The sequence below is a fragment of the Dendrobates tinctorius genome, unplaced genomic scaffold, assembly GCF_039654945.1.
Source record: "Dendrobates tinctorius isolate UK_male_01 unplaced genomic scaffold, ASM3965494v1 ptg000022l, whole genome shotgun sequence".
Classification (NCBI taxonomy): Eukaryota; Metazoa; Chordata; class Amphibia; order Anura; family Dendrobatidae; genus Dendrobates; species Dendrobates tinctorius.
Genome location: NW_027361690.1, coordinates 47,360,943 through 47,386,236, shown reverse-complemented (window position 1 = coordinate 47,386,236; position 25,294 = coordinate 47,360,943). Strand labels below are relative to the sequence as shown.

The 25,294-nt window shown below is 46.9% G+C and overlaps 1 protein-coding gene across 3 annotated transcripts in view; it reads right to left on the bottom strand.

Annotated features, from left to right (window-relative positions):
- The window catches only part of FANCI (FA complementation group I), a 115,552-nt gene that overhangs the window by 75,997 nt on the left and 14,261 nt on the right, over positions 1-25,294 (bottom strand). For all 3 annotated transcript variants that reach the window (XM_073568690.1, XM_073568691.1, XM_073568692.1), the window contains 4 exons: positions 19,924-19,981; positions 7,226-7,267; positions 3,510-3,633; positions 2,304-2,389 (listed from right to left, as the gene is read on the bottom strand). In XM_073568690.1, the coding sequence (XP_073424791.1) occupies positions 2,304-2,389; positions 3,510-3,633; positions 7,226-7,267; positions 19,924-19,981 (310 nt within the window). The remainder of the gene's footprint in view (positions 1-2,303; positions 2,390-3,509; positions 3,634-7,225; positions 7,268-19,923; positions 19,982-25,294) is intronic.

The window sequence follows — 25,294 nt, the reverse complement described above, 5'->3', positions numbered from 1 at the left end:
GCCTAACCCTAGCCTAACCCTAGCCTAACCCTAGCCTAACCCTAGCCTAACCCTAGCCTAACCCTAGCCTAACCCTAGCCTAACCCTAGCCTAACCCTAGCCTAACCCTAGCCTAACCCTAGCCTAACCTTAGCCTAACCCTAACCCTAGCCTAACCCTAGCCTAACCCTAACCCTAGCCTAACCCTAGCCTAATCCTAACCCTAACCCTAGCCTAACCCTACCCCTAGCCTAACCCTAACCCTAGCCTAACCCTAACCCTTATGGAAAACTGAAAAAAAAAAATATTTTTTTTATTTCATTATGTGTGCCAGAATAAGGGGGTGATAAAAGGGGGGGTTATGTACTATTTTTATTATTTTGATCACTATGATCGTTTATCATAGTGATCAAAATAATGAATGGAATCTGCCAGCCGGAGCCAGCAGATTCCCGGCGGGCGCACTGCGCATGCGCCCGCCATTTTCAAGATGGCGGCGCCCATCGGATGACGCCGGCGGGCGCGGGACCACCGGGAGGGGACGGAGGACAAGGGAGAGGTACCGGGAGGGGACCGGGGACCCTATTTCTCTATCCTCTGATGTGCGATCACATCAGAGGAAAGAGAAATTAAATGTAAAATCGCGGCTTTTTTTTTTTTTGCGGTCGCCGTTATAGGGTTAATAACGGCGATCGCAAAAGCGGGGGTCGGTAAAAACCGACCGATTCATGTTCTCTGGGGTCTCGGCTACCCCTGGCAGCCGAGACCCCGGAGAAAATCCGACACTGGTTTAAGTACCCTTAATTACCGCCGTTAAAAGGCGTATCGGCGGTCGTTAAGGGGTTAATATAGTAAATACTGATGGAGTTTGTTCCATAATGTCAACAAATAGAAGAACCAATGACCTTACATTTCTTCCATTGTTTTTAGGCACAAACTTATTATAATAGATAGTATAGTAAATAAATTAAACTTTATTATAGGATCACTCAAAAAAGGGGTGTGGAGGGGAAAGGGGGGGGGGAGAATTGGAGGGGATAGTGATCTTATAATAAAGTTTAATTTACTATATTACCGTATCTATTGTAAAAAGTTCATGCCTAAAAATTAATATTGGTGGTACGAGGGAACGCCACTTCCAAGTGCTTGGAGAATGGGGTGGAGCGCAGCCTATAAAGCACCGTTCTGTACCACCCTGTACAGATGCCCTGATAAAGGGGAACCGCGTATTCCCTGAAATGCATTGGACAGCTTTTTGGACCTTCTATGGCTGGTTTCACATTAGCGCATTTTCAGCGCGCGCACGGCCGGGGGTAGCTCCGCCCCGATCCGGCTCTCTGCCCGGCGTGCCCGCCCCTTCCTTGTAGCGCCGCCTCCTAGCGGACAGTGGCGCCTGCGATCGGCGCACCCTATCTTTAGCATAGGGTGCGCCGATCGTGCGCAGGCCGTGCGCTAGTTGCGCTTTGACCTGCGCTGCGCACTTTTGACGGTGCGCCGTGCGCGCCAAAATCAAACTTTAAGGATTTTGGCGCGCACGGCGCACCGTCAAAAGTGCGCAGCGCAGGTCAAAGCGCAACTAGCGCACGGCCTGCGCACGATCGGCGCACCCTATGCTAAAGATAGGGTGCGCCGATCGCAGGCGCCGCTGTCCGCTAGGAGGCGGCGCTACAAGGAAGGGGCGGGCACGCCGGGCAGAGAGCCGGCTCGGGGGCGGAGCTACCCCCGGCCGTGCGCGCGCTGAAAAAGCGCTAGTGTGAAACCGGCCTAAGACTCGGTACAACTGTATGTCACTCGCCGTCTCCAGCACTGTCAGCCATCTTTTTTCTGCGCAAAGACTCAACAATCTATAACCACGATTGGTTCCAGTTTTTAAACAGGTAGGGACGTACAATAAATAAATCCTGCCTGAAGAAGGAGCCTCTGTGCTCTGAAAGCTTGCAAACATCTATTATTTTCTGGTTAGCAAATAAAGGTATCACAACGAGAATACTTTTGTCATCAGCGGGCAGAAAAGTATTCACATCAACAGGTAGGGAAAAGTTTTTCCTTCCAGAAACCAGCATCTGAGATCCAATGCCGTAATGTCTGCATCCTCTCTCTTGCTTCCCCCCTGCCCAGGAGCTGTGGTATGATCAGACCATGTTCCTGTACGGTCAGACACAGCCATTACACAGTACACAGCAGGAGCACATTTATAAGATTATCTCAGCACAACATTTTATTTAAACACATCCAATTGTGGAACTTATTGTTATTCCAAGATCTATTGGTTAAAATGGACTTTGTTCATGGCAAAACCCGTTTAAGTGTTTAGTTTGGCTTACTCTGCGTTCTTCTCCTCCATCATCACCTGCTGGTCAAAATCATTGAACACATTGATAACTCCTTCCAGAATGTTCTTCTTACTGCCCTGAAATAGCACAAGTATTATCTGATCAATTCACTCTAAACAAAGGTTCATTCTTTAAGTTAAAAAACAGAGGTTTGTTTTTGTTTTTTTTAAATCAAGTTTTTTTATTAAAGTTTTCTAAAAGTAAAAACCGTACAAACAAAGTGTTACACACCTCCTGTCACACCTCCTGTCCTTCTCGTTGCTGACCGTTGAACTGGTTTTAGCAAATAAAAGCTGTTGTTCTTTGTAAAGTACATAAACGATATACTATTTTCCAATAAACTTTTAAATCAATTTCTCACAGTTTTCAAGATCTCAAGTTCAGACTGGAAAAAAAATGTGTCCTGGACACGTGAGTGACACATAGGTGAAGGTTTGTCACAGAACTCCACTAGCTGTAGTGTAACTGTACGTCCACATGGGATGAAGAGGAAAGTTGTTGGGGATTTTGCTCCACATCCTGCTGCAGCTCCAGGAAAATATCTGCATGTTTTACATTAGATTTTGTCATGGGATCTACAGACTTCACTCCATTCCAATGCAAAGGGTGAAATCTCCTTTGAAAATCACCACAAAGTTCACAGATGTCAAACTACCAGTCCTTCACTTGTATCCATCACATGACACAACCAGCAATTCATGTCTTATAAGTCATCAGTAAAGGTTCCTAGAGATATATAGGACTGACAACTCATGACAATACTGCACGATCAGGTCAAAACTCAGGAGTCGAGCCAAAAAGAAAGCTAAGGAAGACATGAGCGTATAAATCTGCATTCCCTTTACAGATAGCAGCCACGTAAAGGGAACCTGACAGCTGATACAAAAATCCCAATCCACGGGCCGCATGTATCCGGTGCTGGCTCTATGATCTTAGCCAAGGACAGAGAAAACAATACTTTAAAAGCTGGTCTCGGCTATGTGTGTATATAGGGAGAGACCTGTCACTCCAGGACAGAATGAGGGGAGGAGCAACCAGAGACCCTCCTGTCTGACTAGTCTCCAGGGTGGCCAGTGGCTTTTCTCTGAAACGTCACAGCGGCAAACAGACCATACAACCAGTGCCTGATACATACATGAATCTGTGCATCGCAGCTACACATGTCACAACAATGGCTTACACGCAGCCAGAACTTACCTTTGTAGAAAGCAGCAGTAACTGGTACACCAGCGGAGGCATTTCTTGCAGGTCTACCTTAGACAACAGTCTTAAGACTTTCTCCACAACAAACTGAAGTTCTTCTGTACTTAGTAAAACATCTCTGAAACAGCACAAATTAGTAAAGTCACTAAAAGTAAGTACAATGATGTATTCTGTTATGTATGCACAGTGTTATTAATAATTAAGTTTTTTTACAATATATTAAGATGTACAATATAACATATTGTGGAAACCATGTGAGCCAGAAAATTTACGTAAATTCTTTTATGCGCAAACAAAGACAAAAGTATCACCATTTAATAACAAAACCGCAGTTTTCTTACTTTGGCTTATGTTTAGGAGGCATCATCCCATGCCCCTGGCACAAACGTCTTGTGTAACATGGTTTGAAGACTGTGCTCTTCTCCAAGTCATTCTTTTGTAAACTTGCCTGATGAAGCCGTCTCTGTGCTCCGAAAGATTATCATTTTTCTGGTTAGCCAATAAAGGCATCACTTATGGAATACTTTTCTCTTTATAGGACATAAAAGTAGTTGTTTGCAAAAGGTCAAGATCTGAAGACTGGTGTTATTTGTCCTTTTTTGTTTTTAAGAACTCGTTTTGCTATTGTATGAATAGACTCTACAGCATTGTACAAAAACGTATCAGTCGCTGTGCTGTAGGTAGTTCTCCACTAACTGATGTCAACAAAAATCAGCTGAAGAAAACTATAAGCACAGACTAAGGTGGAGAATGATGTGGTGTGACTGCTGCCAGGCGGCTTTTACTGTAGCAGATGGAACGCTGCAAGCCTTGATCTGAACAAGTCATGTCTGACAATATGGTTGTTGAAGGGGTTGTCCAGGCTTGGGGTTCAAGTCTGCAGTCACGCTATGTGACTGCACACTTGTAAATCCTCACACCGTCAGGATTCTCCAGTGCCAGACCAGGAGCAGGTGGGCACGTGACCGCAAGTATGCGATTTGCAGGCATGTGGTCACGTGCCAACTAGAGGTGCATGGTCTCACTCAATACAAGTGAATTTAGGGAGGTCAGACAAGTCTAGTTGGAATGTGACTGGAAGTATGCAAATAGAATACTTGTGGTCACATGAACGACCGCTCCCGGCACCAGCAATGGAGAATCCTGACAAATGCACACTGTGAGAATTAACAAGTCTGCAATCACATACAGTGACTGCAGACTTGAACTCCAAACCTGGACATCTCATTTAAGCATCCAGAATTTTTTATGGGGCTTTCAGGCAGCCTATCCCTTTAAACTAAAAGTTCATAGATTACTGAGCGCAGTATAGAAGCAAGAAAACTTGGCAGTATTATAGGCTCCCATACACATTACATAAAGGTTGTCTGAATTTGCCAATCTGATGTGTATGGGGAGCCTACTCACTGTCTCCTGAAAGATGATGTCAGGAGAAAGTAGGATCAGACAATTGCAATTTCAATTCCCTATCCTTTCATTTTCAGGGGGATATGTTTCTGCCAAAATTATCTGTCAGGGTGCTCTCCCCTTTCTCCCCTTTAAAAACACATGAATGCTCTCATGTGTATGGGGAAGTCTGGAGAGACAGCTACCTTAAGCACGAACATTTGTCAGACAGCGACTTCATGTGTATGGCCTGCTTATGTCTTAGTACCATGAGGCTGTGTGCACGTTGCGTATTTGCTTGCAGAAATTTCTGCAAGGTTTCTTCATCTCTTGGCAGAAAAACGCAGTGGAAAATATGCGCGTTATTAATGCGCTTTTGTAAATCGATAGAGCTAAATAAAAACACACACAAAACAAATATAAAAGTGAATACCGAGATTTAGTAATTAACAGGTGTCAGCCAGATACCCTCATTAATAAAACCGTACATAAAGAGTTAAAGACACACACAGTCACCAGCCTATGTAGGAGAATTAACATAATTACCTACATATGCAGTAACAAAACAGAAACGGTCAGAAACAATTTTTCCCAAAAAAAAAAAAATTGTGCGGCCTTACGCATAATTTTCATAACCAGCAAAGGTTCCCAGGCTATTAATATCAGCTCACAGCTGTTTGCTTAGCCTTTACTGGCTAGTTTACAGGGGCACTCCAGAAATAAATTGACATGGGAGTCCCGCTATAACATCAGGAAAGACTAGGCAGACAGCTGCAGGCTGATATCAATAGCCTGGGAAGGGGCCATGGAGCTTAAAACATCAGCTCTCAGCCGCCCCAGAAATGGCACATCTTATAGATGCACCAATTCAGGCACTTAGCCTCGCTCTTCCCACTTGCCCTGTACCAGTGGCAAGTGGGGTGCATATTTGTGGGGTTGATGTCACCTTTGCATTGTCAGGTGACATCAAGCCCAGAGGTTAGTAATGGAGAGGCGACTATAAGACACCTATCCATTACAAACTCCATAGTGATATTGTATAAAACAGACACCCAGAATATATTCCTTTATTTTAAATAAATCACAAAGACTCCTTTATTGAATCTAAATTAACCATACTTACGGAACTCCTAATCCCCAACGCCCTCCCTCGTCTCCTGCCAGCAATCAAAAAATAAACCAACATATAATACTATCCTGTTCAACGAAGTCCATTTAATATCGAGTGTTCCACGGTGATATCACGTGTAGAACAGTCACATCGGAAGATGTGACTGCTCTACAGGGCCTCCAGCGATACACTTACAGGAGGTAATCACTCCCACAGTTTATCACTGCGCTGCCGTAAGAGTTCACCGGAGTTCATCAGCTCTGGTGCTTTCACTTACAGCACCGCTGTGTGAGAACCGGAGCTGATCAGCTGATGAACTCCAGTGAACTCTCACGGCAGCTCAGTGATACACTGACAAAAGATAATCGCTCCTGCAGTGTATCGCCGGAGGCCGGGTAGAGCAGTCACATCTCCTGATGTGACTGTTCTACATGCGAGATCGCCGTGGGACACTCGGTTTTAAATGGACTACGGCGGAAAGAGGAGTAAATGTTGGTTTATTATTTTTGATTATTTGCAGGAGAAATTGTCATCGGGTTTAGGCTTCGGAGAGTACGTATTTTGTATGTGAATATGTATGTAATTATGTAAATGTTTTGATTTTTTTTTTTTTTTTTACAACTGAACACAGGCGCCGGATGATGATACTATTCTCCCATTGGCTCATGTGGTCTCTGATATATGTGACAAAAGACGTAGCCGGATGGGAGTAGTAGTCCCATCACACGACACCTAAGTACAATCACTATGGGCTGTTCGTCGCATGGGTACACACACACACAGACAGATACACATTCTCCGCCCACACTCTTCCTCCTTCTGACATCATTTCCTTTGGCAATTCGCAGCATTTTTGGCAGCGAATCTGCAGCAAATACAGTAAGCAGTAAATAAACGTTTTTACACCTGCGTTTTTGCAGCAGATTTAACGGACTCAATTGAATTCAATGAGTTAAAAACGCTGCATAAATGCAAAAAGAATTAACATGCTGCAGAAAATAAAACGCTGCAAATACGGACGGAAATTTACTGATCATGTGCACAACACTTCAGGATTGTCATTGAATTACCTTGCATAAGGATTCCATTGCGTTTCTGGACCATTTACGCACGTAAAAAAACAATGCGAAAACTAATCAAAAATGCACTGTGTGCACATAGCCTAACACATAGTAAGGGAGATACATTTAACAAAGTTTATCTGTAATCTTACCTAAACATTGATGTAAGAAAAATAACACATTTCGGATCCCACCTTAAAAAGAAAAAAAAAAAAAAAAAAAAGGTCAAAGTCAGAAATTTGTAACTTTAAAAATAGTTGAAAGTTCATACATCCTCATTGGTCATGTAGGTCACAACTATTAGCTGTTTCTTAGGCCAGGTGCACAATGCGTCCAGACATAAGCTGGAACATCGTCATAGGTGACTATTCGCCAGACGAGGGCTCAAAGTGTGTCCTTGGCCTCCGTCTGGCCAGCATGCGCCTGCTCACAGTTTGTATAATTGTGTAGGATAGTGCAGCAGAGTATGCTTTCCTATACAGGGGGACATTGCAAAAAAGGAGATTTTTGTGTACTCACCGTAAAATCTCTTTCTCTTAGCCTTTAATTGGGGGACACCGAACCTTGGGTGTTATGCTGCTGTCCACTAGGAGGCGACACTATGCATAATCTGAAAAAAGATTAACTTTGGCTCCTCCTCTGCAGTATACACCCCTGGACGGCGTCAGCCTTCTCCAGTTTTGTGCCAAAGCATAAGGAGGAACGTAACCAAATAACATAACCATGCCTGTAAGAAGGCTACTATGTACGAGCTCAAGAACAATATGAGAACTCAACAGGAAACAACGGCCCGTAAGGGCAACAGGGTGGGAGCTGTGTCCCCCAATTAAAGGCTAAGAGAAAGAGATTTTACGGTGAGTACACAAAAATCTCCTTTACTCTGTCGCCTAATTGGGGGACACAGAACCTCGGGACGTCCCAAAGCAGTCCCTGGGTGGGAAGCAGTGGACGAATATTGTGCCGACAGTCCCCTAGACTTGGGGTACTGCCGCCTGCAGAGCCAGTCTACCCAGGCTCGCATCCGCTGAGGACTGGGTATGAACACTGTAGTGTTTCGTAAACGTGTGTAGGCTAGTCCAAGTGGCCGCCTTGCACACTTGTTGTGCCGAAGCCTGATGCCGAATGGCCCAGGAGGCCCCTACTGCCCGTGTAGAGTGTGCCGTGATACCGGCCGGAAGAGGGGAACTGTTAAGTCGGTAGGCCTCATGTATGGTGGACTTGATCCACCTGGCAAGGGTAGCCTTGGAAGCCGGCAACCCCTTGCGACTACCTTCCGTAAGAATGAAGAGGGAATCGGATTTCCGGAAAGGTGCAGTCCTGGACACGTAAATCCGCAATGCCCTGACTAGGTCAAGCGTATGCAGAGCCTTCTCCACTCTATGTACCGGAACCGGGCAAAGGGAAGGCAGTGAAATCTCTTCGTTAAGGTGAAAGTTGGACACAACCTTCGGAAGGAAGGATGGTACCATGCGGAGAACCACCTTGTCCTGGTGAAAGGCTAGGAAAGGTCGTCTGCAGGAAAGTGCTGACAATTCCGATACTCTGCGTAACGAGGTGATAGCCACTAGAAAAACCACTTTCTGAGACAGAATGGAGAGTGGAACTTCTCTAAGAGGTTCGAAGGGTGGAGCTTGCAATGCTGTCAGGACCAGATTGAGGTCCCACGTATCCATCGGACGTTTGTAGGGAGGAACCAATCGGGAAACTCCCTGGATGAAAGTCCTTACTTGCGGTTTAATAGCAATGCGCTTTTGAAAAAGGACTGAAAGCGCCGACACCTGACTCTTAAGCGAACTTAAGGATAGCTTGGCATCTAGGCCCGATTGAAGAAAACCTAGTACCTTCGGGAGGTAATAAGGGAGTGGGACTTGTCCATGAGATTCGCACCAAGAAAAGAAGGCTCTCCAGGTATGATAGTAGAGCTTGGCAGAGGCAGGCTTCCTTGCCCTGATCATAGTTGCAATGACTGCCGGTGAAAAACCTGCCTGGGTTAGAATCCAGGTTTCAAGGGCCATGCCGTCAAATTGAGGGCCCCTGAATTCTGGTGGAAGAACGGACCTTGAGACAGAAGGTCGTGGCGGTCGGGTAGACGCCAGGGGGCGTCTGCCGTAAGTTGGACGATGTCGGCGTACCAAGTACGTCTGGGCCAGTCTGGCGCGATGAGGATGGTCGGAACTCCCTCTTGCTTGACCTTCCTCACGACCCTGGCTATTAGGGGGAGGGGTGGAAAAATGTACAGGAGTCGGAACTGGGACCAGTCCTGGACCAGGGCATCCGCTCCGAGCGACCGCGGGTCGTGTGTCCTGGCCATGAAATTGGGAACCTTGGCATTGAGATGGGATGCCATTAGGTCCACATCCGGGGTTCCCCATCGTTGACAGATCTGGTAAAAAATCTCGGGATGGAGAGACCACTCCCCCGAGTCCATTCCTTGCCTGCTGAGGAAGTCGGCTTCCCAGTTTTCTACACCCGGAATGTGTACCGCAGAAAGAACCGACCTTGTGTCTTCCGCCCAGCGGAGGATATGAGCCACTTCTCTCATTGCCTGGGCGCTGCGGGTCCCACCTTGGTGATTCACGTATGCCACAGCCGTGGCATTGTCCGACTGTATCCGTATGTGCGAGGCTGCAAGCAAGTGATGAAAGGCTCTCAGTGCCAAGAGAATGGCCCTGATTTCCAGAACATTGATGGGCAATGTCACTTCCCTCGGTGACCACTTGCCCTGTGCCCTGTGATGTAGGTGTACCGCCCCCCAGCCTGTCAGGCTTGCATCGGTAGTCAGGATCTTCCATTGTCCTGAGAGGAATGGCTTCCCTCGTGTAAGCGAGGTTGGTTTGAGCCACCAGTGCAGGGACCTCCTGGTCGATGACGTCAACCTGAACTCCCTGTCGAGGGAGAAGGGGTTCCTGTCCCAAGATCTGAGTATGGCTAGCTGAAGGACCCTGAGGTGAAACTGGGCAAATGGCACTGCCTCTATTGCTGCTGCCATCCTGCCGAGGATTCTCATGGCAAACCGGAGAGATCGAGGAGGACTGCGAAGGAGTGTGCGAACTCCCAGACGGATGGCCAGTGTCTTGTCCTTGGGAAGGAGCACCAGGCCCCTGGTGGTGTCGAATACCATTCCCAGGAATGTTAGAGTCCGAGTTGGGATGGTCGACGATTTCTGTAGGTTGACTAGCCATCCCAGGCGACTCAGAGTGTCTAGAGTGATTGAGACACTGACCTCGCAGTCTTTGAAAGTGGGAGACTTGACGAGGAGGTCGTCCAGGTACGGGACGACTAGAATGCCTCTTGAGTGCAGGACGTCCATGGTGGCCGCCATGACTTTGGTGAACGTTCTTGGAGCCGTGGCGAGTCCGAACGGAAGGGCGACAAACTGGTAGTGGTTTTGGTTGACCGCGAACCTGAGAAACCTTTGGTGGGCGGGAGCAATTGGTATGTGGAGATACGCATCCTGTATGTCTATGGAGGCGAGGAATTCTCCCTGCTCCATGGATGCAACGATGGACCGGAGGGACTCCATGCGGAAATGACGGACCCGTACGTAATTGTTGAGCTGTTTTAGGTCCAGTATGGGTCGGACGCCGCCTCCTTTCTTGGGGACTACAAACAAATTTGAGTAGAATCCTCGGAATCTCTCGTTCGCGGGAACCGGCACCACAACTCCTGATTGAAGGAGAGAGGAAACCGCTTGGTGGAAGACACGAGCCTTTTCTGGTGGTGTTGGAGGAACAGAAAGGAAGAACCGGTTCGGTGGAACGGAAGTGAACTCTATCTTGTATCCGGAAGACACTATTTCCCTGACCCACCTGTCTTCTGTAATAGGCAGCCAGACTTGCTGAAAGAGAAAAAGTCGGCCGCCTACTGGTGGGGTGTCTTCCGGAGGTCTCGAGTCATGATGAAGTGAAGTTCTGAGGTTTTCCTCCCTTGGGTTTCGCTTGGCCTGCTTTCGACTGCCAAGCCCTGTCCGGTCGCTGCTGCGTCCGTGGGTTGTCTCTGCGTGGAGAACGGTTGCGGTTTTGCACTGGGCGCGAAACGGACCAGCCCGAGGAATTCCGAAAGGATCGGAATCGCGTCTGGTTTCTTCGTTTGAACGTGCGTTTCGGTTTTAGTTGAGGGAGAGAGGTACTCTTACCCCCGGTGGCATTGGCTATCATGGTGTCCAACTTTTCGCCGAAAAGTCTACCAGTAGAATACGGAAGTCGCGTGAGGGACTTCTTTGAGGCCGCATCCGCTTTCCATTCTCGCAGCCAAAGGATGCGTCGGAATGTGATGGCGTTTGATGCTATTCCCGCTACACCTCTGGCGGAATCCAGGGCTGCATGAATCATGTAGTCTGCTACCACTGCCATCTGGACCGCTTGGTCCGAGAGTTCAGGATTTGAAGCCTGAAGACCCTCCTGTAGTCTTTTGGCCCAAGCTAGGATGGCCTTGGCTGCCCAAACTGAAGCAAACGCAGGGCCCAGAGAGGCGCCTGCCGCTTCGAAAATAGAACGAGCCATGCGTTCTACTTGCCGGTCTGCTGCGTCCCTGAGGGTTGAGCTATCCGGCAGAGAGAGTAAAGTCTGCGCTGCTAGCCTAGAAACCGGAGGGTCCACTTCAGGTGGATCTGCCCATTGTTTGGTGTCTTCCTGTGGGAAAGGGTACTTCGCTTCCAGATATTTGCGATTAGCGAATTTTTTGTCAGGCTGCGCAAACTGTTTGGTAAGTATTTTCTCAAACTCATCGTGATTAGGGAAGACCTTAGGTGGTTTTTGAACACTTTCGAAGCAAATCCTATGTTTTGGGACTTCCGGGGGCGACTCTGGAATTTTTAGCACCCGATGAATAGAAGAAATTATGCCCTCAACTAGCGCTGTATTGCTAGGGGGAGAAGGTACCACGGACCTGACCGTTTCATTATCTGAGTCGGAGTCACAGATGCCCTCCGAATCCTGTGCCTCACTAAGGTGATCCCTGGAGGGCGACCTGGGGCGGGGGTCTTCTGTGGTGGGGGATCCCTGTGGTAAATTGCACTGTCTGTCTGTGGCAGGGGACTGCCCAGGAGACCTGGAATGACGCTGTCTCTCCCTAGAGGGGAACGACCTTGTGCTATAGTGCGACTCAGGTGATCGAGACCTGTGAGTCCGCTTACGTCTGTGAGAGTCAGAAGCAGCATGTTCCTGAGACAAGCTGTCCGTTTGCTGTGTACCGTCCATAGCCGGGGCCTGACTCTGCAGAGCTTGCAGCAATGTAGCAGTTAGGTTGTCTATGGACTGTGACATAGACTGAGACATCCGAGTTGCCCATTCCGGCGTGGCCTGTGACACTGAAGCGTCAGTAGGGACTCCCTGGGGTTCTGACCCAGAGTTCTGGATGCAGACCCGGCAGTGGGGATACGTGCTGCCACTAGGGAGCGTGGCTTTGCAGGCTGTGCAGAATGCATAGAAACATTCCTGCCTGGTTCTCTTCCTTGAGCCCGGCATAGTGCACAGAGGCTGGCTATAAGGGATCGTACAGGGGTGGCTACGCAGAGGGAACCCACAGAAAGCCTTATAGGAAGTATAGATTCACAGCTGAGTAATGAGAACCCTTAGTGGCGCAATGGATAACGCGTCTGACTACGGATCAGAAGATTCTAGGTTCGACTCCTGGCTGGCTCGCATTTGTTTTATGAGTCAACAGTGTGATGCAGCAGCAAAAAAGGCAAATGCAATTCTAGGATGTATTAACAGAAGCATACAGTCTAGATCACGTGAAGTCATTATTTCCCTCTACTCCTCTTTGGTCAGACCTCATCTGGAATATTGTGTCCAGTTTTGGGCACCACATTTTAAAAAAGACATCAACAAACTGGAGCAAGTTCAGAAAAGAGCGACCAGAATGGTGACCGGTCTGCAAACCCTGTCTTATGAGGAAAGGTTGCAGGATTTGGGAATGTTTAGTTTGCAAAAGAGAAGACTGAGAGGAGACTTAATAGCTGTCTACAAATATCTAAAGGGCTGTCACATTGTAGAAGGATCAACTTTATTCTCATTTGCACAAGGAAAGACTAGAAGCAATGGGATGAAACTGAATGGGAAGAGACACAGATTAGATATTAGAAAAAACTTTTTGACAGTTAGAGTGATCAATGAGTGGAACAGGCTGCCACGAGAAGTGGTGAGTTCTCCTTCAATGGAAGTCTTCAAACAGAGGCTGGACAGACATCTGACTGGGATGATTTAGCGAATCCTGCTTTGAGCAGGGGGTTGGACCAGATGGCCCAGGAGGTCCCTTCCAACTCTACGATTCTATGATACCCCACCGGTGTGCCGCTAGGTCCAGCGCCGACAGATCCAAGTTCTGTGCCCCCCGGAGACCGCTGTGATGCTTCTCTCCTGGATCTCATCCAGAAAAAATGGCCACCGGTGCTCTGAGGAGAGGGAGGAGGGGGCGGAGAGCTGAAAAGGGCGCGCTGGGCTGTGTAAAAACGCGCCCTTTCTGCCTCAATCCGCCCCTTCTATGACACTCCAGTGCGTCATTTTGGTCATCCGGGGGGCGGGCCGGGGGGCGGGGAAAAGGCGGCGGCTTCAGCTAGGCCGAAGCCGCGGTCTAAATTTGAAGCCTGATGCCCAGGAGGGCTCCAGAGCGGCGCGGTAGTCCGGGGGGGGGCGGATTTGTACCAGACCCCCCCAGAACGGTCGACTGGATAGCGGTGGGGGTAGCAGGGGTAGCGGTTTTTGTATGGGGGGCCCCTGAAGGGCTATGGAGCCGCTGCTGCTGCAGAGACAGGGACGCAGCAAAAGCCCTGTTTCTGCTGTGCCATCCAGTCCGCACCCTCCCCCGGCCCCCACAGGATCCCTCAGCCAGCCTGGGGTCCCTGGAAGCTGCGGAATGCTGCCTGATCTCCGACCCTACCTGAGGCGTCTCAACCTAATACCCCCTGCGGGGGATTAGGGAGGGTGCGTCTGTCACCGTCAGGGGGTCTTCATCCTCGCCTCGACCTCAACCCAGACCCCTTAAGGGTGTTGGGGAAGGAGGGGGGTCTCGACCTCGAACCAGGACCCGAGGGACTGGGGAGGGAGCGACATGGGGAAAAAAAACCACCTCAACCTCAACCGGGTACCCCTAATAGGGGACCGAGGAGGGAGCCATGCCGGGAGTCTCGCTGGAGACCCACTTTTCTTCATCTGTATTTCCGTGAAAAAAGGAAAAAAAACGGAAGAAAAAAGGTGTGCCTCCTTGCGACACTAAGCAAAAACTGGAGAAGGCTGACGCCGTCCAGGGGTGTATACTGCAGAGGAGGAGCCAAAGTTAATCTTTTTTCAGATTATGCATAGTGTCGCCTCCTAGTGGACAGCAGCATAACACCCAAGGTTCTGTGTCCCCCAATTAGGCGACAGAGTAAAACGGATACTATGCAGTATACATTAGTTAACAGTGGGTCCCTACGATGAACACATGCCTCGTCATCCATCCTAACTGTACCTACTGAGCGTATGCGCTCAAACGTGTGCACTGTGTATGCAGTGTGGACCCAGCCTAGCTACATCTGTTTGTAAGAACATGCAGTGACAACCAATACCAGTACAGACGAGGAGTATAGCAAAAGACATACACCAATCAGACAAAACTGTTTGTTAGACAATCCCTGCTGTCGAATAGCCGCGAGACACTGCAGCAGTGCAGACTCGAACATATTAATCGAGCACACCGAAGACACTCTGGTAGCACCCAAGCATGTTCGGTTAACACCTTATCTGAGCACACTCGCTCATCACCACTTGTTAAATACACTGTCTGTGGCCATATGTAACCAGTATACAGAGAATAAGGACAGATCTGTACACTGTGTAGTAGCCACTACTGGATACAGCAGACCAGCTCTGATTCACTTCATTAAGAGCTGATCTGCAGGTCCCAGAAGTGGCCACTACACATTGAATGTTGCTGTTGTGCTCCATTACCTTTTTACTGATCTTGACTAAGTATCTTAAAAATATCTAAGTAGTGGACAATCCCTTTAGACTTATATGCCTAAACATTGTTGGGTGCCATTGTTCCCTGCCAGTAGTTTTAAAGAGGATTTCCATTTTGATAGAAAAACAAATGCTGCCACTGCTACCCATGTTGCACTCCCACACTTTGACTATGACTATGTGTCTGAAGGTAACATTATTCCATATTATTCCTACACTTAGGTAACTTATCACCATAGGACATCTATGCTGGTATTTTGATGTTCGGCAGTAACCATATGCACTTATAGCACTTTATCTATGCATCCTGTCTTAGGGTCCCGTCACACACAGTGATCTCGCTAGCGAGATCGCTGATTTTGTGACACATCAGCGATCTTGCCAGCGATATCGCTGTGTGTGACTGGGATCAGCGACCGGCCCCCCTGCCGGTTATCGCTGATCATGTTCGAGCGACCTGGGCCGTTTTTCGATCACTGGTCTCCCGCTGCCCAGCACGCATCGCTGCGTGTGGCAGCGAGAGACCAGCGACGCTGGTTTCTAATGTAAACGTCGGGTATCCAGGAGCCGCGGCTCCTGGATACCCAACGTTTACATTAGAAACCAGCGTCGCTGGTCCTGATCGCTGGGGCTGTCTATGTGACAGCTCACCAGCGATCAGCCTAACGATGTCCCAGCGATCCCATCATGTCGGATCGTTGGTGGGATCGCTGGGACATCGTTATGTGTAACGGGGGCTATAGTGAAACATCAAGCTATTATGCCTGAATCTGTTGCTTAGATAATTAGCTATACTTATTGGCTCAGTGGCTAATTTATTTCTTTTTTTCATTCTGTATATACCGGCTTAACCTTTTACATACGTGCAGTTGCCGCTAAGGGACACGTTCTCCCTCCGGTGTGTTATAATCTTTTTCATATCTCCTTGAACTAGTTTCCTTTAGCTGTTGCCATTTTCTTACCTTATTACCAAGTTTTGTCTGTTATTTATGTGCAATAAAATGTAATATTCATTTGCATAAAACCCCTTTCACTTGATGGATTTTGTGTTATACGTTATCCTTTAGAATTTATCGGTTTTCATGCTAGGATTATTGACTCAGAGATCCTAATCTCAGTCGGTTTCCATGATGCTTAGTGCCTACACTGTGGAATTTTTCCTCATTTCCATGTAGCCTATTTCAGCCTGCTACTCTGCTTGTTTGGATCCTTGATGATACAGGGACAGGACGTGTCATTAGTTTAGCAGACTGCACTAATACCACCCCTCGTACCCTCCTTTGTTAATTCTTTGATTATCAGCTTTTTGAGGGCTCTTTCTCTCTCTTGCTTGCCAGGTAGGCGCGGCAACATATGTTCAGAAGAAGCCAGCTGTTGCTTGCTCTGTGCATGTGATGTAGACGTAGCACTATACGCCTGTCAGGCTGCATGCACAGGAGAAGTCAGCTGCTGCTTGGTCTGTGCATGTGATGTAGATATAGCACAACGTGCCTGTCAGGCTGCATGCACAGGAGAAGTCAGCTACTGCTTGGTCTGTGCATGTGATGTAGATATAGCACAACGTGCCTGTCAGGATGCATGAACAAGAGAAGTCAGCTACTGCTTGGTCTGTGCATGTGATGTAGACGTAGCACAACGTGCCTGTCAGGATGCATGCACAGAAGTCAGCTACTGCTTGGTCTGTGCATGTGATGTAGATATAGCACAACGTGCCTGTCAGGATGCATGAACAAGAGAAGTCAGCTACTGCTTGGTCTGTGCATGTGATGTAGATATAGCACAACGTGCCTGTCGGGCTGCATGCACAGGAGAAGTCAGCTGCTGCTTGGTCTGTGCATGTGATGTAGATATAGCACAACGTGCATGTCAGGCTGCATGCACAGGAGAAGTCAGCTACTGCTTGGTCTGTGCATGTGATGTAGATATAGCACAACGTGCCTGTCAGGATGCATGAACAAGAGAAGTCAGCTACTGCTTGGTCTGTGCATGTGATGTAGACGTAGCACAACGTGCCTGTCAGGATGCATGCACAGAAGTCAGCTACTGCTTGGTCTGTGCATGTGATGTAGATATAGCACAACGTGCCTGTCAGGATGCATGAACAAGAGAAGTCAGCTACTGCTTGGTCTGTGCATGTGATGTAGATATAGCACAACGTGCCTGTCAGGCTGCATGCACAGGAGAAGTCAGCTGCTGCTTGGTCTGTGCATGTGATGTAGATATAGCACAACGTGCATGTCAGGCTGCATGCACAGGAGAAGTCAGCTACTGATTGGTCTGTGCATGTGATGTAGATATAGCACAACGTGCCTGTCAGGATGCATGAACAAGAGAAGTCAGCTACTGCTTGGTCTGTGCATGTGATGTAGACGTAGCACAACGTGCCTGTCAGGATGCATGCACAGAAGTCAGCTACTGCTTGGTCTGTGCATGTGATGTAGATATAGCACAACGTGCCTGTCAGGATGCATGAACAAGAGAAGTCAGCTACTGCTTGGTCTGTGCATGTGATGTAGATATAGCACAACGTGCCTGTCAGGCTGCATGAACAAGAGAAGTCAGCTACTGCTTGGTCTGTGCATGTGATGTAGACATAGCACAACGTGCCTGTCAGGATGCATGCACAGGAGAAGTCAGCTACTGCTTGGTCTGTGCATGTGATGTAGATATAGCACAACGTGCCTGTCAGGATGCATGAACAAGAGAAGTCAGCTACTGCTTGGTCTGTGCATGTGATGTAGATATAGCACAACGTGCCTGTCAGGATGCATGAACAAGAGAAGTCAGCTACTGCTTGGTCTGTGCATGTGATGTAGACGTAGCACAACGTGCCTGTCAGGATGCATGCACAGAAGTCAGCTACTGCTTGGTCTGTGCATGTGATGTAGATATAGCACAACGTGCCTGTCAGGATGCATGCACAGAAGTCAGCTACTGCTTGGTCTGTGCATGTGATGTAGATATAGCACAACGTGCCTGTCAGGATGCATGCACAGAAGTCAGCTACTGCTTGGTCTGTGCATGTGATGTAGATATAGCACAACGTGCCTGTCAGGATGCATGCACAGAAGTCAGCTACTGCTTGGTCTGTGCATGTGATGTAGATATAGCACAACGTGCCTGTCAGGATGCATGAACAAGAGAAGTCAGCTACTGCTTGGTCTGTGCATGTGATGTAGATATAGCACAACGTGCCTGTCAGGATGCATGCACAGAAGTCAGCTACTGCTTGGTCTGTGCATGTGATGTAGACGTAGCACAACGTGCCTGTCAGGATGCATGAACAAGAGAAGTCAGCTACTGCTTGGTCTGTGCATGTGATGTAGATATAGCACAACGTGCCTGTCAGGCTGCATGAACAAGAGAAGTCAGCTACTGCTTGGTCTGTGCATGTGATGTAGACATAGCACAACGTGCCTGTCAGGATGCATGAACAAGAGAAGTCAGCTACTGCTTGGTCTGTGCATGTGATGTAGACGTAGCACAACGTGCCTGTCAGGATGCATGCACAGAAGTCAGCTACTGCTTGGTCTGTGCATGTGATGTAGATATAGCACAACGTGCCTGTCAGGATGCATGAACAAGAGAAGTCAGCTACTGCTTGGTCTGTGCATGTGATGTAGACGTAGCACAACGTGCCTGTCAGGATGCATGCACAGAAGTCAGCTACTGCTTGGTCTGTGCATGTGATGTAGATATAGCACAACGTGCCTGTCAGGATGCATGCACAGAAGTCAGCTACTGCTTGGTCTGTGCATGTGATGTAGACATAGCACAACGTGCCTGTCAGGATGCATGAACAAGAGAAGTCAGCTACTGCTTGGTCTGTGCATGTGATGTAGACGTAGCACAACGTGCCTGTCAGGATGCATGCACAGAAGTCAGCTACTGCTTGGTCTGTGCATGTGATGTAGATATAGCACAACGTGCCTGTCAGGATGCATGCACAGAAGTCAGCTACTGCTTGGTCTGTGCATGTGATGTAGATATAGCACAACGTGCCTGTCAGGATGCATGCACAGAAGTCAGCTACTGCTTGGTCTGTGCATGTGATGTAGATATAGCACAACGTGCCTGTCAGGATGCATGAACAAGAGAAGTCAGCTACTGCTTGGTCTGTGCATGTGATGTAGATATAGCACAACGTGCCTGTCAGGATGCATGCACAGAAGTCAGCTACTGCTTGGTCTGTGCATGTGATGTAGACGTAGCACAACGTGCCTGTCAGGATGCATGAACAAGAGAAGTCAGCTACTGCTTGGTCTGTGCATGTGATGTAGATATAGCACAACGTGCCTGTCAGGCTGCATGAACAAGAGAAGTCAGCTACTGCTTGGTCTGTGCATGTGATGTAGACATAGCACAACGTGCCTGTCAGGATGCATGAACAAGAGAAGTCAGCTACTGCTTGGTCTGTGCATGTGATGTAGACGTAGCACAACGTGCCTGTCAGGCTGCATGAACAAGAGAAGTCAGCTACTGCTTGGTCTGTGCATGTGATGTAGACATAGCACAACGTGCCTGTCAGGATGCATGAACAAGAGAAGTCAGCTACTGCTTGGTCTGTGCATGTGATGTAGACGTAGCACTATACGCCTGTCAGGCTGCATGTACGGGAGAAGCCAGCACTATATGCCCACCCTGAAGCAGGATGTCACCAACGACATCCTATCTACAGGGCAGGGATGAAAGAGCCTGAGATTCATGTGTCCAGTTGTCATCATGTAATCACAGCCAGATCACAACAGGAGAGTGCTGACATGTGGCCACACTCCAGAAGACCGAGAAGAATAGACACAAATGGAAGTGTATTGCAAAGTTGACGTGGGGGAATAATGGAGAGCAGAAGTGTGAAAGCAGAAAACCCAGTAAATTCCAATGACTCGCTAAATAATGAACAGTGCGCTTACCTGCTGGAACACAGACTGTTCACAATCTGCTTCTTGCATTCTTCTCCTGTTAACTCACCTTGGTGAGGGGGAAAAAAAAAAAAGACTTAATGAGTTTCATCAAATGCAGAAAAAAATAAAGAGAATTAAGTAGTAACATTTGCTTTAATTTTTATTTCTTAAGTCAGTATTTCACAAATGAGCAACCTTGTAACATATCTTATCAGAGATCTGTTTCTTTCTCTCTTCATCTTTCTCGGTTCAACTGTAGCATCTGTATTCAGTGAAGACAGACTTTCCATTATTGACATAGGAGATGGCAGCTGCTACTGATAAGGTCCTACGTAGAACAGAGAATTGGGGCAAGGGGGCAGCTAGGCCTCTAGCACCTATTATTACTATTATTTATTTATAAAGCACCATTGGTTCCATGGTGCTGTACATGAGAAGGGGTTACATACAAATTACAGATATCACTTACAGTAAATAACAATCACAGACCGATATAGAGGGGAGAGGACCCTGCCTGTTCGGGCTTACATGCTACAGGATGGTGGGGAAGGAGACAGTAGGTTGGGGGGTTGCAGTAGCTCCGCTGTTGGTGAAGAAGGCAATGGAGTCATTGCAGGCCGTAGGTTTTCCTAAAGAGATGGGTTTTCAGGTTCCGTCTGAAGGATCCGAATGTGGTTGATAGTCGGACGTGTTGGGGCAAAGAATTCCAGAGAATTCCCACCTTCCCCCTACATAGGGCCTTATCAGTAGTAGCCACTGTCTCCTATCTCGGTAATGGGAAAGTCTGTCTTCACTGAATACAGATTTTACCTCAGAACTGAGAATTTAGAGTCCAGGAGATGAAAAAAAGCAGATCTCTCTGATAAGATACATTACAAAGTTTCTTATTTTCATGTCTACTATTGAGTTGTGAAATAAAGATTAAAACACAGTATGTTTCCACGGTCAGGATTCGCTCAGGATTTGACGCAGGTGAAATCTGCATATGAGGTCACTGGCAGGACACCTGCATTTTTTATGCGTTTTTTAATTGCATACTTTTTTTGTGACTTGAAATAAAGCTTATTGAAAGTTGGCTCCTAGGAAGGGAAAAAAAAGTGATTTCCCGTTTGTAGATAGGGTATGTGCACTCAGTCGATAAACTCTGCGGGTTGGACGCTGTGTACTTGTGCAGCGTCCAACTCGCAGCTTCCAGATGTTACAGCATAGTGGATGGGATTTCAAGAAATCCCATTTCCACTAAGCGTTGAAAAACGCAGGCGGCAGACCTGTGTAAACGGACATGCGGTGCGTCTTTCAAAACTGCAGCATGTCTATTTACGATGCCGAGACGCTCAGTCCCTGCAGTGTAAGTTTCCCATAGACTATCATTAGATGTGGTAAAACCGCATGTAATTATTAGTCACATGCGTAATAAATGCGGGAAAGCAGCTTACTATGCATGTGTACTAATTTACATATGTTGAATCTTGTGTCACATCCGGAAGTACGTGACAGGCTGGTGTTACACTTGCAAGTGTGATGTGCGAATCTCTCGCATCAATACCCGGCACTCGGGACCGGAGTATGCGGCTGCATAGAAATACATGCAGCCACACACTCCGGTCCTGAGTGCCGGGTGTTGATGCAAGAGATTTGCGCGACTTTCTCGCATCACATTCGGAAGTGTGACACCAGCCACACAGGAAGTTCCTGAAAGCAGAGCAAGGAATATGTAATGTCCTTTTCCTTACTAAATAATTAAAAAAAAAAAAAAAATTATGTGGGCTCCCGCGCAATTTTCCAAACCAGAGAGGGAAAGCTGGCGACTGGGGGCCGATGTTTATAGCCTAGGAAGTGGGTAATACCCATGGATTTCCCAGGCTATTAATATCAGCCAACAGCTGTATATTTAGCCTTTACTGGCTATAAAAATTGGGGGACCCCCAAAAAATGATATGGGGTCCCCCTATAATTAATAGCCAGAAAAGGCTATGCAGACAGCTGCGGGCTGATATTCACAGCCTAGGAAGGGGCCATGGATATTGGCCCCGCTCCATGGCTACATACTCCAGTTCTCAGCCGCCCCAGAAATGGCACATCTCTAAGATAAGCCAATTTTGGCACTTAGCCTCTCTCTTCCCACTGCCCTGTAGCAGTGGCATATGAGGTAATAGTTGGAAGGTTGACATCACCTTTGTATTGTACGGTGACATCAAGCCCGACTTAGTAATCGAGAGGTGTCAATAAGACACCTATCCATTACTAATCCTATAGATGTAATATGGTAAATAAAGACACAGGCAGAATTAAGTATTTTAATGAAATAAAACACTAAACACAGTTTTCCCATTTTATTATACGCCTAGTGCCTGGTAGTAGACCTGGACTCAACGTGGGACACTCGTTATTAAGGACTACGTCGGACAGGAAGTATTTGTGTTGGTTTATTTTTTTATTTGTATTTTAGGAGAACGAGGGCGTGACAGGAATTACAGTGCCTTGCCAAAGTATTTGGCTCCCTGGAACTGTTCGACCTTTTCCCACATATCAGACTTCTTTTCCAAAGATTTTATTCTTTTAAACAATGGGGAGAGGGGAAGACGGGGGGGAGGGATGGGAATGGGAAGAGAAGGAAAGATAAGGGGAAGTAGGGAAATTACAAGTTGACATGGTGTACCACATATCATACTTCAAACATAAAGATACCAAATGTAAATTTTTGGTGAAGAATCAACAACAAGTGGGACACAATTGTGAAATTGAACGAAATTTATTGGTTAGTTTAAATTTTTGTGGAAATTCAAAAACTAAAAAGTGGGGCATGCAATATTATTCGGCCCCTTTACTTTCAGTGCAGCAAACTCACTCCAGAAGTTCATTGTGGATCTCTGAATGATCCAATGTTGTTCTAAATGACTAATGATGATAAATATAATCCACCTGTGTGTAATCAAGTCTCCGTACAAATGCACCTGCTCTGTGATAGTCTCAGGGTTCTGTTTGAAGCACAGAGAGCATCATGAAGACCAAGGAACACAACAGGCAGGTCCGTGATCCTGTTGTCGAGAAGTTTAAAGCCGGATTTGGATACAAAAGGATTTCCAAAACATTAAACATCCCAAGGAGCACTGTGCAAGTGATCACACTGAAATGGAAGGAGTATCATACCACTGCAAATCAACCAAGACCCGGCCGTCCCTCTAAACTTTCATCTCAAACAAGAAGACGACTGATCAGAGATGCAGCCAAGTGGCCCACGATCACTCTGGATGAACTGCAGAGATCTACAGCTGAGGTGGGACAGTCTATCCATAGGACAACAGTCGTACACTGCACAAATCTGGCCTTTATGGAAGAGTGGCAAGAAGAAAGCCATTTCTCAAAGATATCCATAAAAAAGTGTTGTTTAAAGTTTGCAACAAGCCACCTGGGAGACACACCAAACATGTGGAAGATGGTGCTCTGGTCAGATGAAACCAAAATCGAACGTTTTGGCAACAACTGCTTTTCTTCAGCAGGGACAGGGAAGATGGTTAAAATTGATGGGAAGATGGATGGAGCCAAATACAGGACCATTCTTGAAGAAAACCTGTTGGAGTCTGCAAAAGACCTGAGACAGGGACGGAGATTTGTCTTCCAACAACGCAGTATATAAGGTATAACCAAATTGCATATGGCCCAAATTAATGGCAAAAAATTGAGAAAACACAGTTTAGAAAACTGAATGGAAAAAGGCACGTGTTGTGCTCCAATAATCATGCCAAACAAAGCCCTAAGGGTTAAATGTAATTGCACAAACATAAGGTGCTCACTTGCACAACCGCAGATAGCAGGATAATGGGCAAGAAAAGAGAACCAGCCAAAAATGAGGATATACCTTAGCCCCTTAACCCCCAAGGGTGGTTTGCACGTTCATGACCGGGCCAATTTTTACAATTCTGACCACTGTCCCTTTATGAGGTAATAACTCTGAAACGCTTCCATGGATCCCTGTGATTCTGACATTGTTTTTCTCGTGACATATTGTACTTCATGTTAGTGGTAAAATTTAATTGATATAATTATTATAACGCCCGGGCGTGAAAATAAAAAAATCATATTTTTCCCACAAACATTATCTTTTAGTCCCCAATTTTTTTATTTTCCCAAGGGTAACAGGAGAAATTGGACCCCAAAAGTTGTTGTCCAATTTGTCCTGAGTACGCGGACACCCCATATGTGGGAGAAAACTACTGTATGGGCACACGTCGGGGCTCGGAAGGGAAGTAGTGACGTTTTGGAATGCAGACTTTGATGGAATGGTCTGCGGGTGTCATGTCGCGTTTGGAGAGCCTCTTATGTGCCTAAACTGTTGAAACTCCCCACAAGTGACCCCATTTTGGAAACTAGACCCCCCCTTATCTAGATGTGTGGTGAGCACTTTAAACCCCCAAGTGCTTCACAGAAGTTTATAACGCCCGGGCGTGAAAATGAAAAAAATCTTTTTTTCCACAAAAATGATATTTTTGCCCCCAATTTTTTATTTTCCTAAGGGTAACAGGAGAAATTGGACCCCAAAAGTTGTTTTGCAATTTGTCCTGAGTAGGCTGATACCCCATATGTGGGAGAAAACTACTGTATGGGCGCATGGCAGAGCTCGGAAGGGAAGGAGCACCATTTGACTTTTTCAACTCAGAATTGGCTGGAATTGAGATCAGACACCACTTGCGTTTGGAGAGCACCTGATGTGCCCAAACAGTGGAAACCCGCCAATTCTAACTCCAACCCTAACCCCAACACACCCCTAACCTCAGCCCTAACTCTAACCCTAGCCCTAACCCTAAAGGGAAAATGGAAACAAATACATTTGTTTTTGTAATTTTATTATTTTTCCCTAAGGGGGTGGTAATGGCGGGTTTTTATGTTTGGCGGCTGTTATACGCTAAAAGATGCTTTTTATTGTAAAAATAGTTTGCATCACCACAATTTGAGAGCTATAATTTTTCCATATTTTGACCCACCGAGTCATATGAGGTCATATTTTTTGCGTGACGAGTTGACGTTTTTATTGGTACCATTTTCGGGCACGTGACATTTTTTGATCGCTTTTTATTCCGATTTTTGGGACGCAGAATGAACAAAAACCAGCATTTCAAGAATTTCTTTTGGGGGGTGCGTTTACATCGTTCCGCGTGCGGTAAAATTGATAAAGCGGTTTTATTCTTCGGGTCTGTACGATTACAGCGATACCTCATTTATGTCATTTTGTTTATGTTTTGGCGTTTTTTATTTCCGTTAACAGATGACGGACCTGAGTGGGAACTTGCTTTTTTGTGGATTAAGTTGAAGCTTTTATTGGGAACATTGTATACAAAATTTTAGCTTTACGCTGAGCACTTACATTGGGGATTTCCATCAA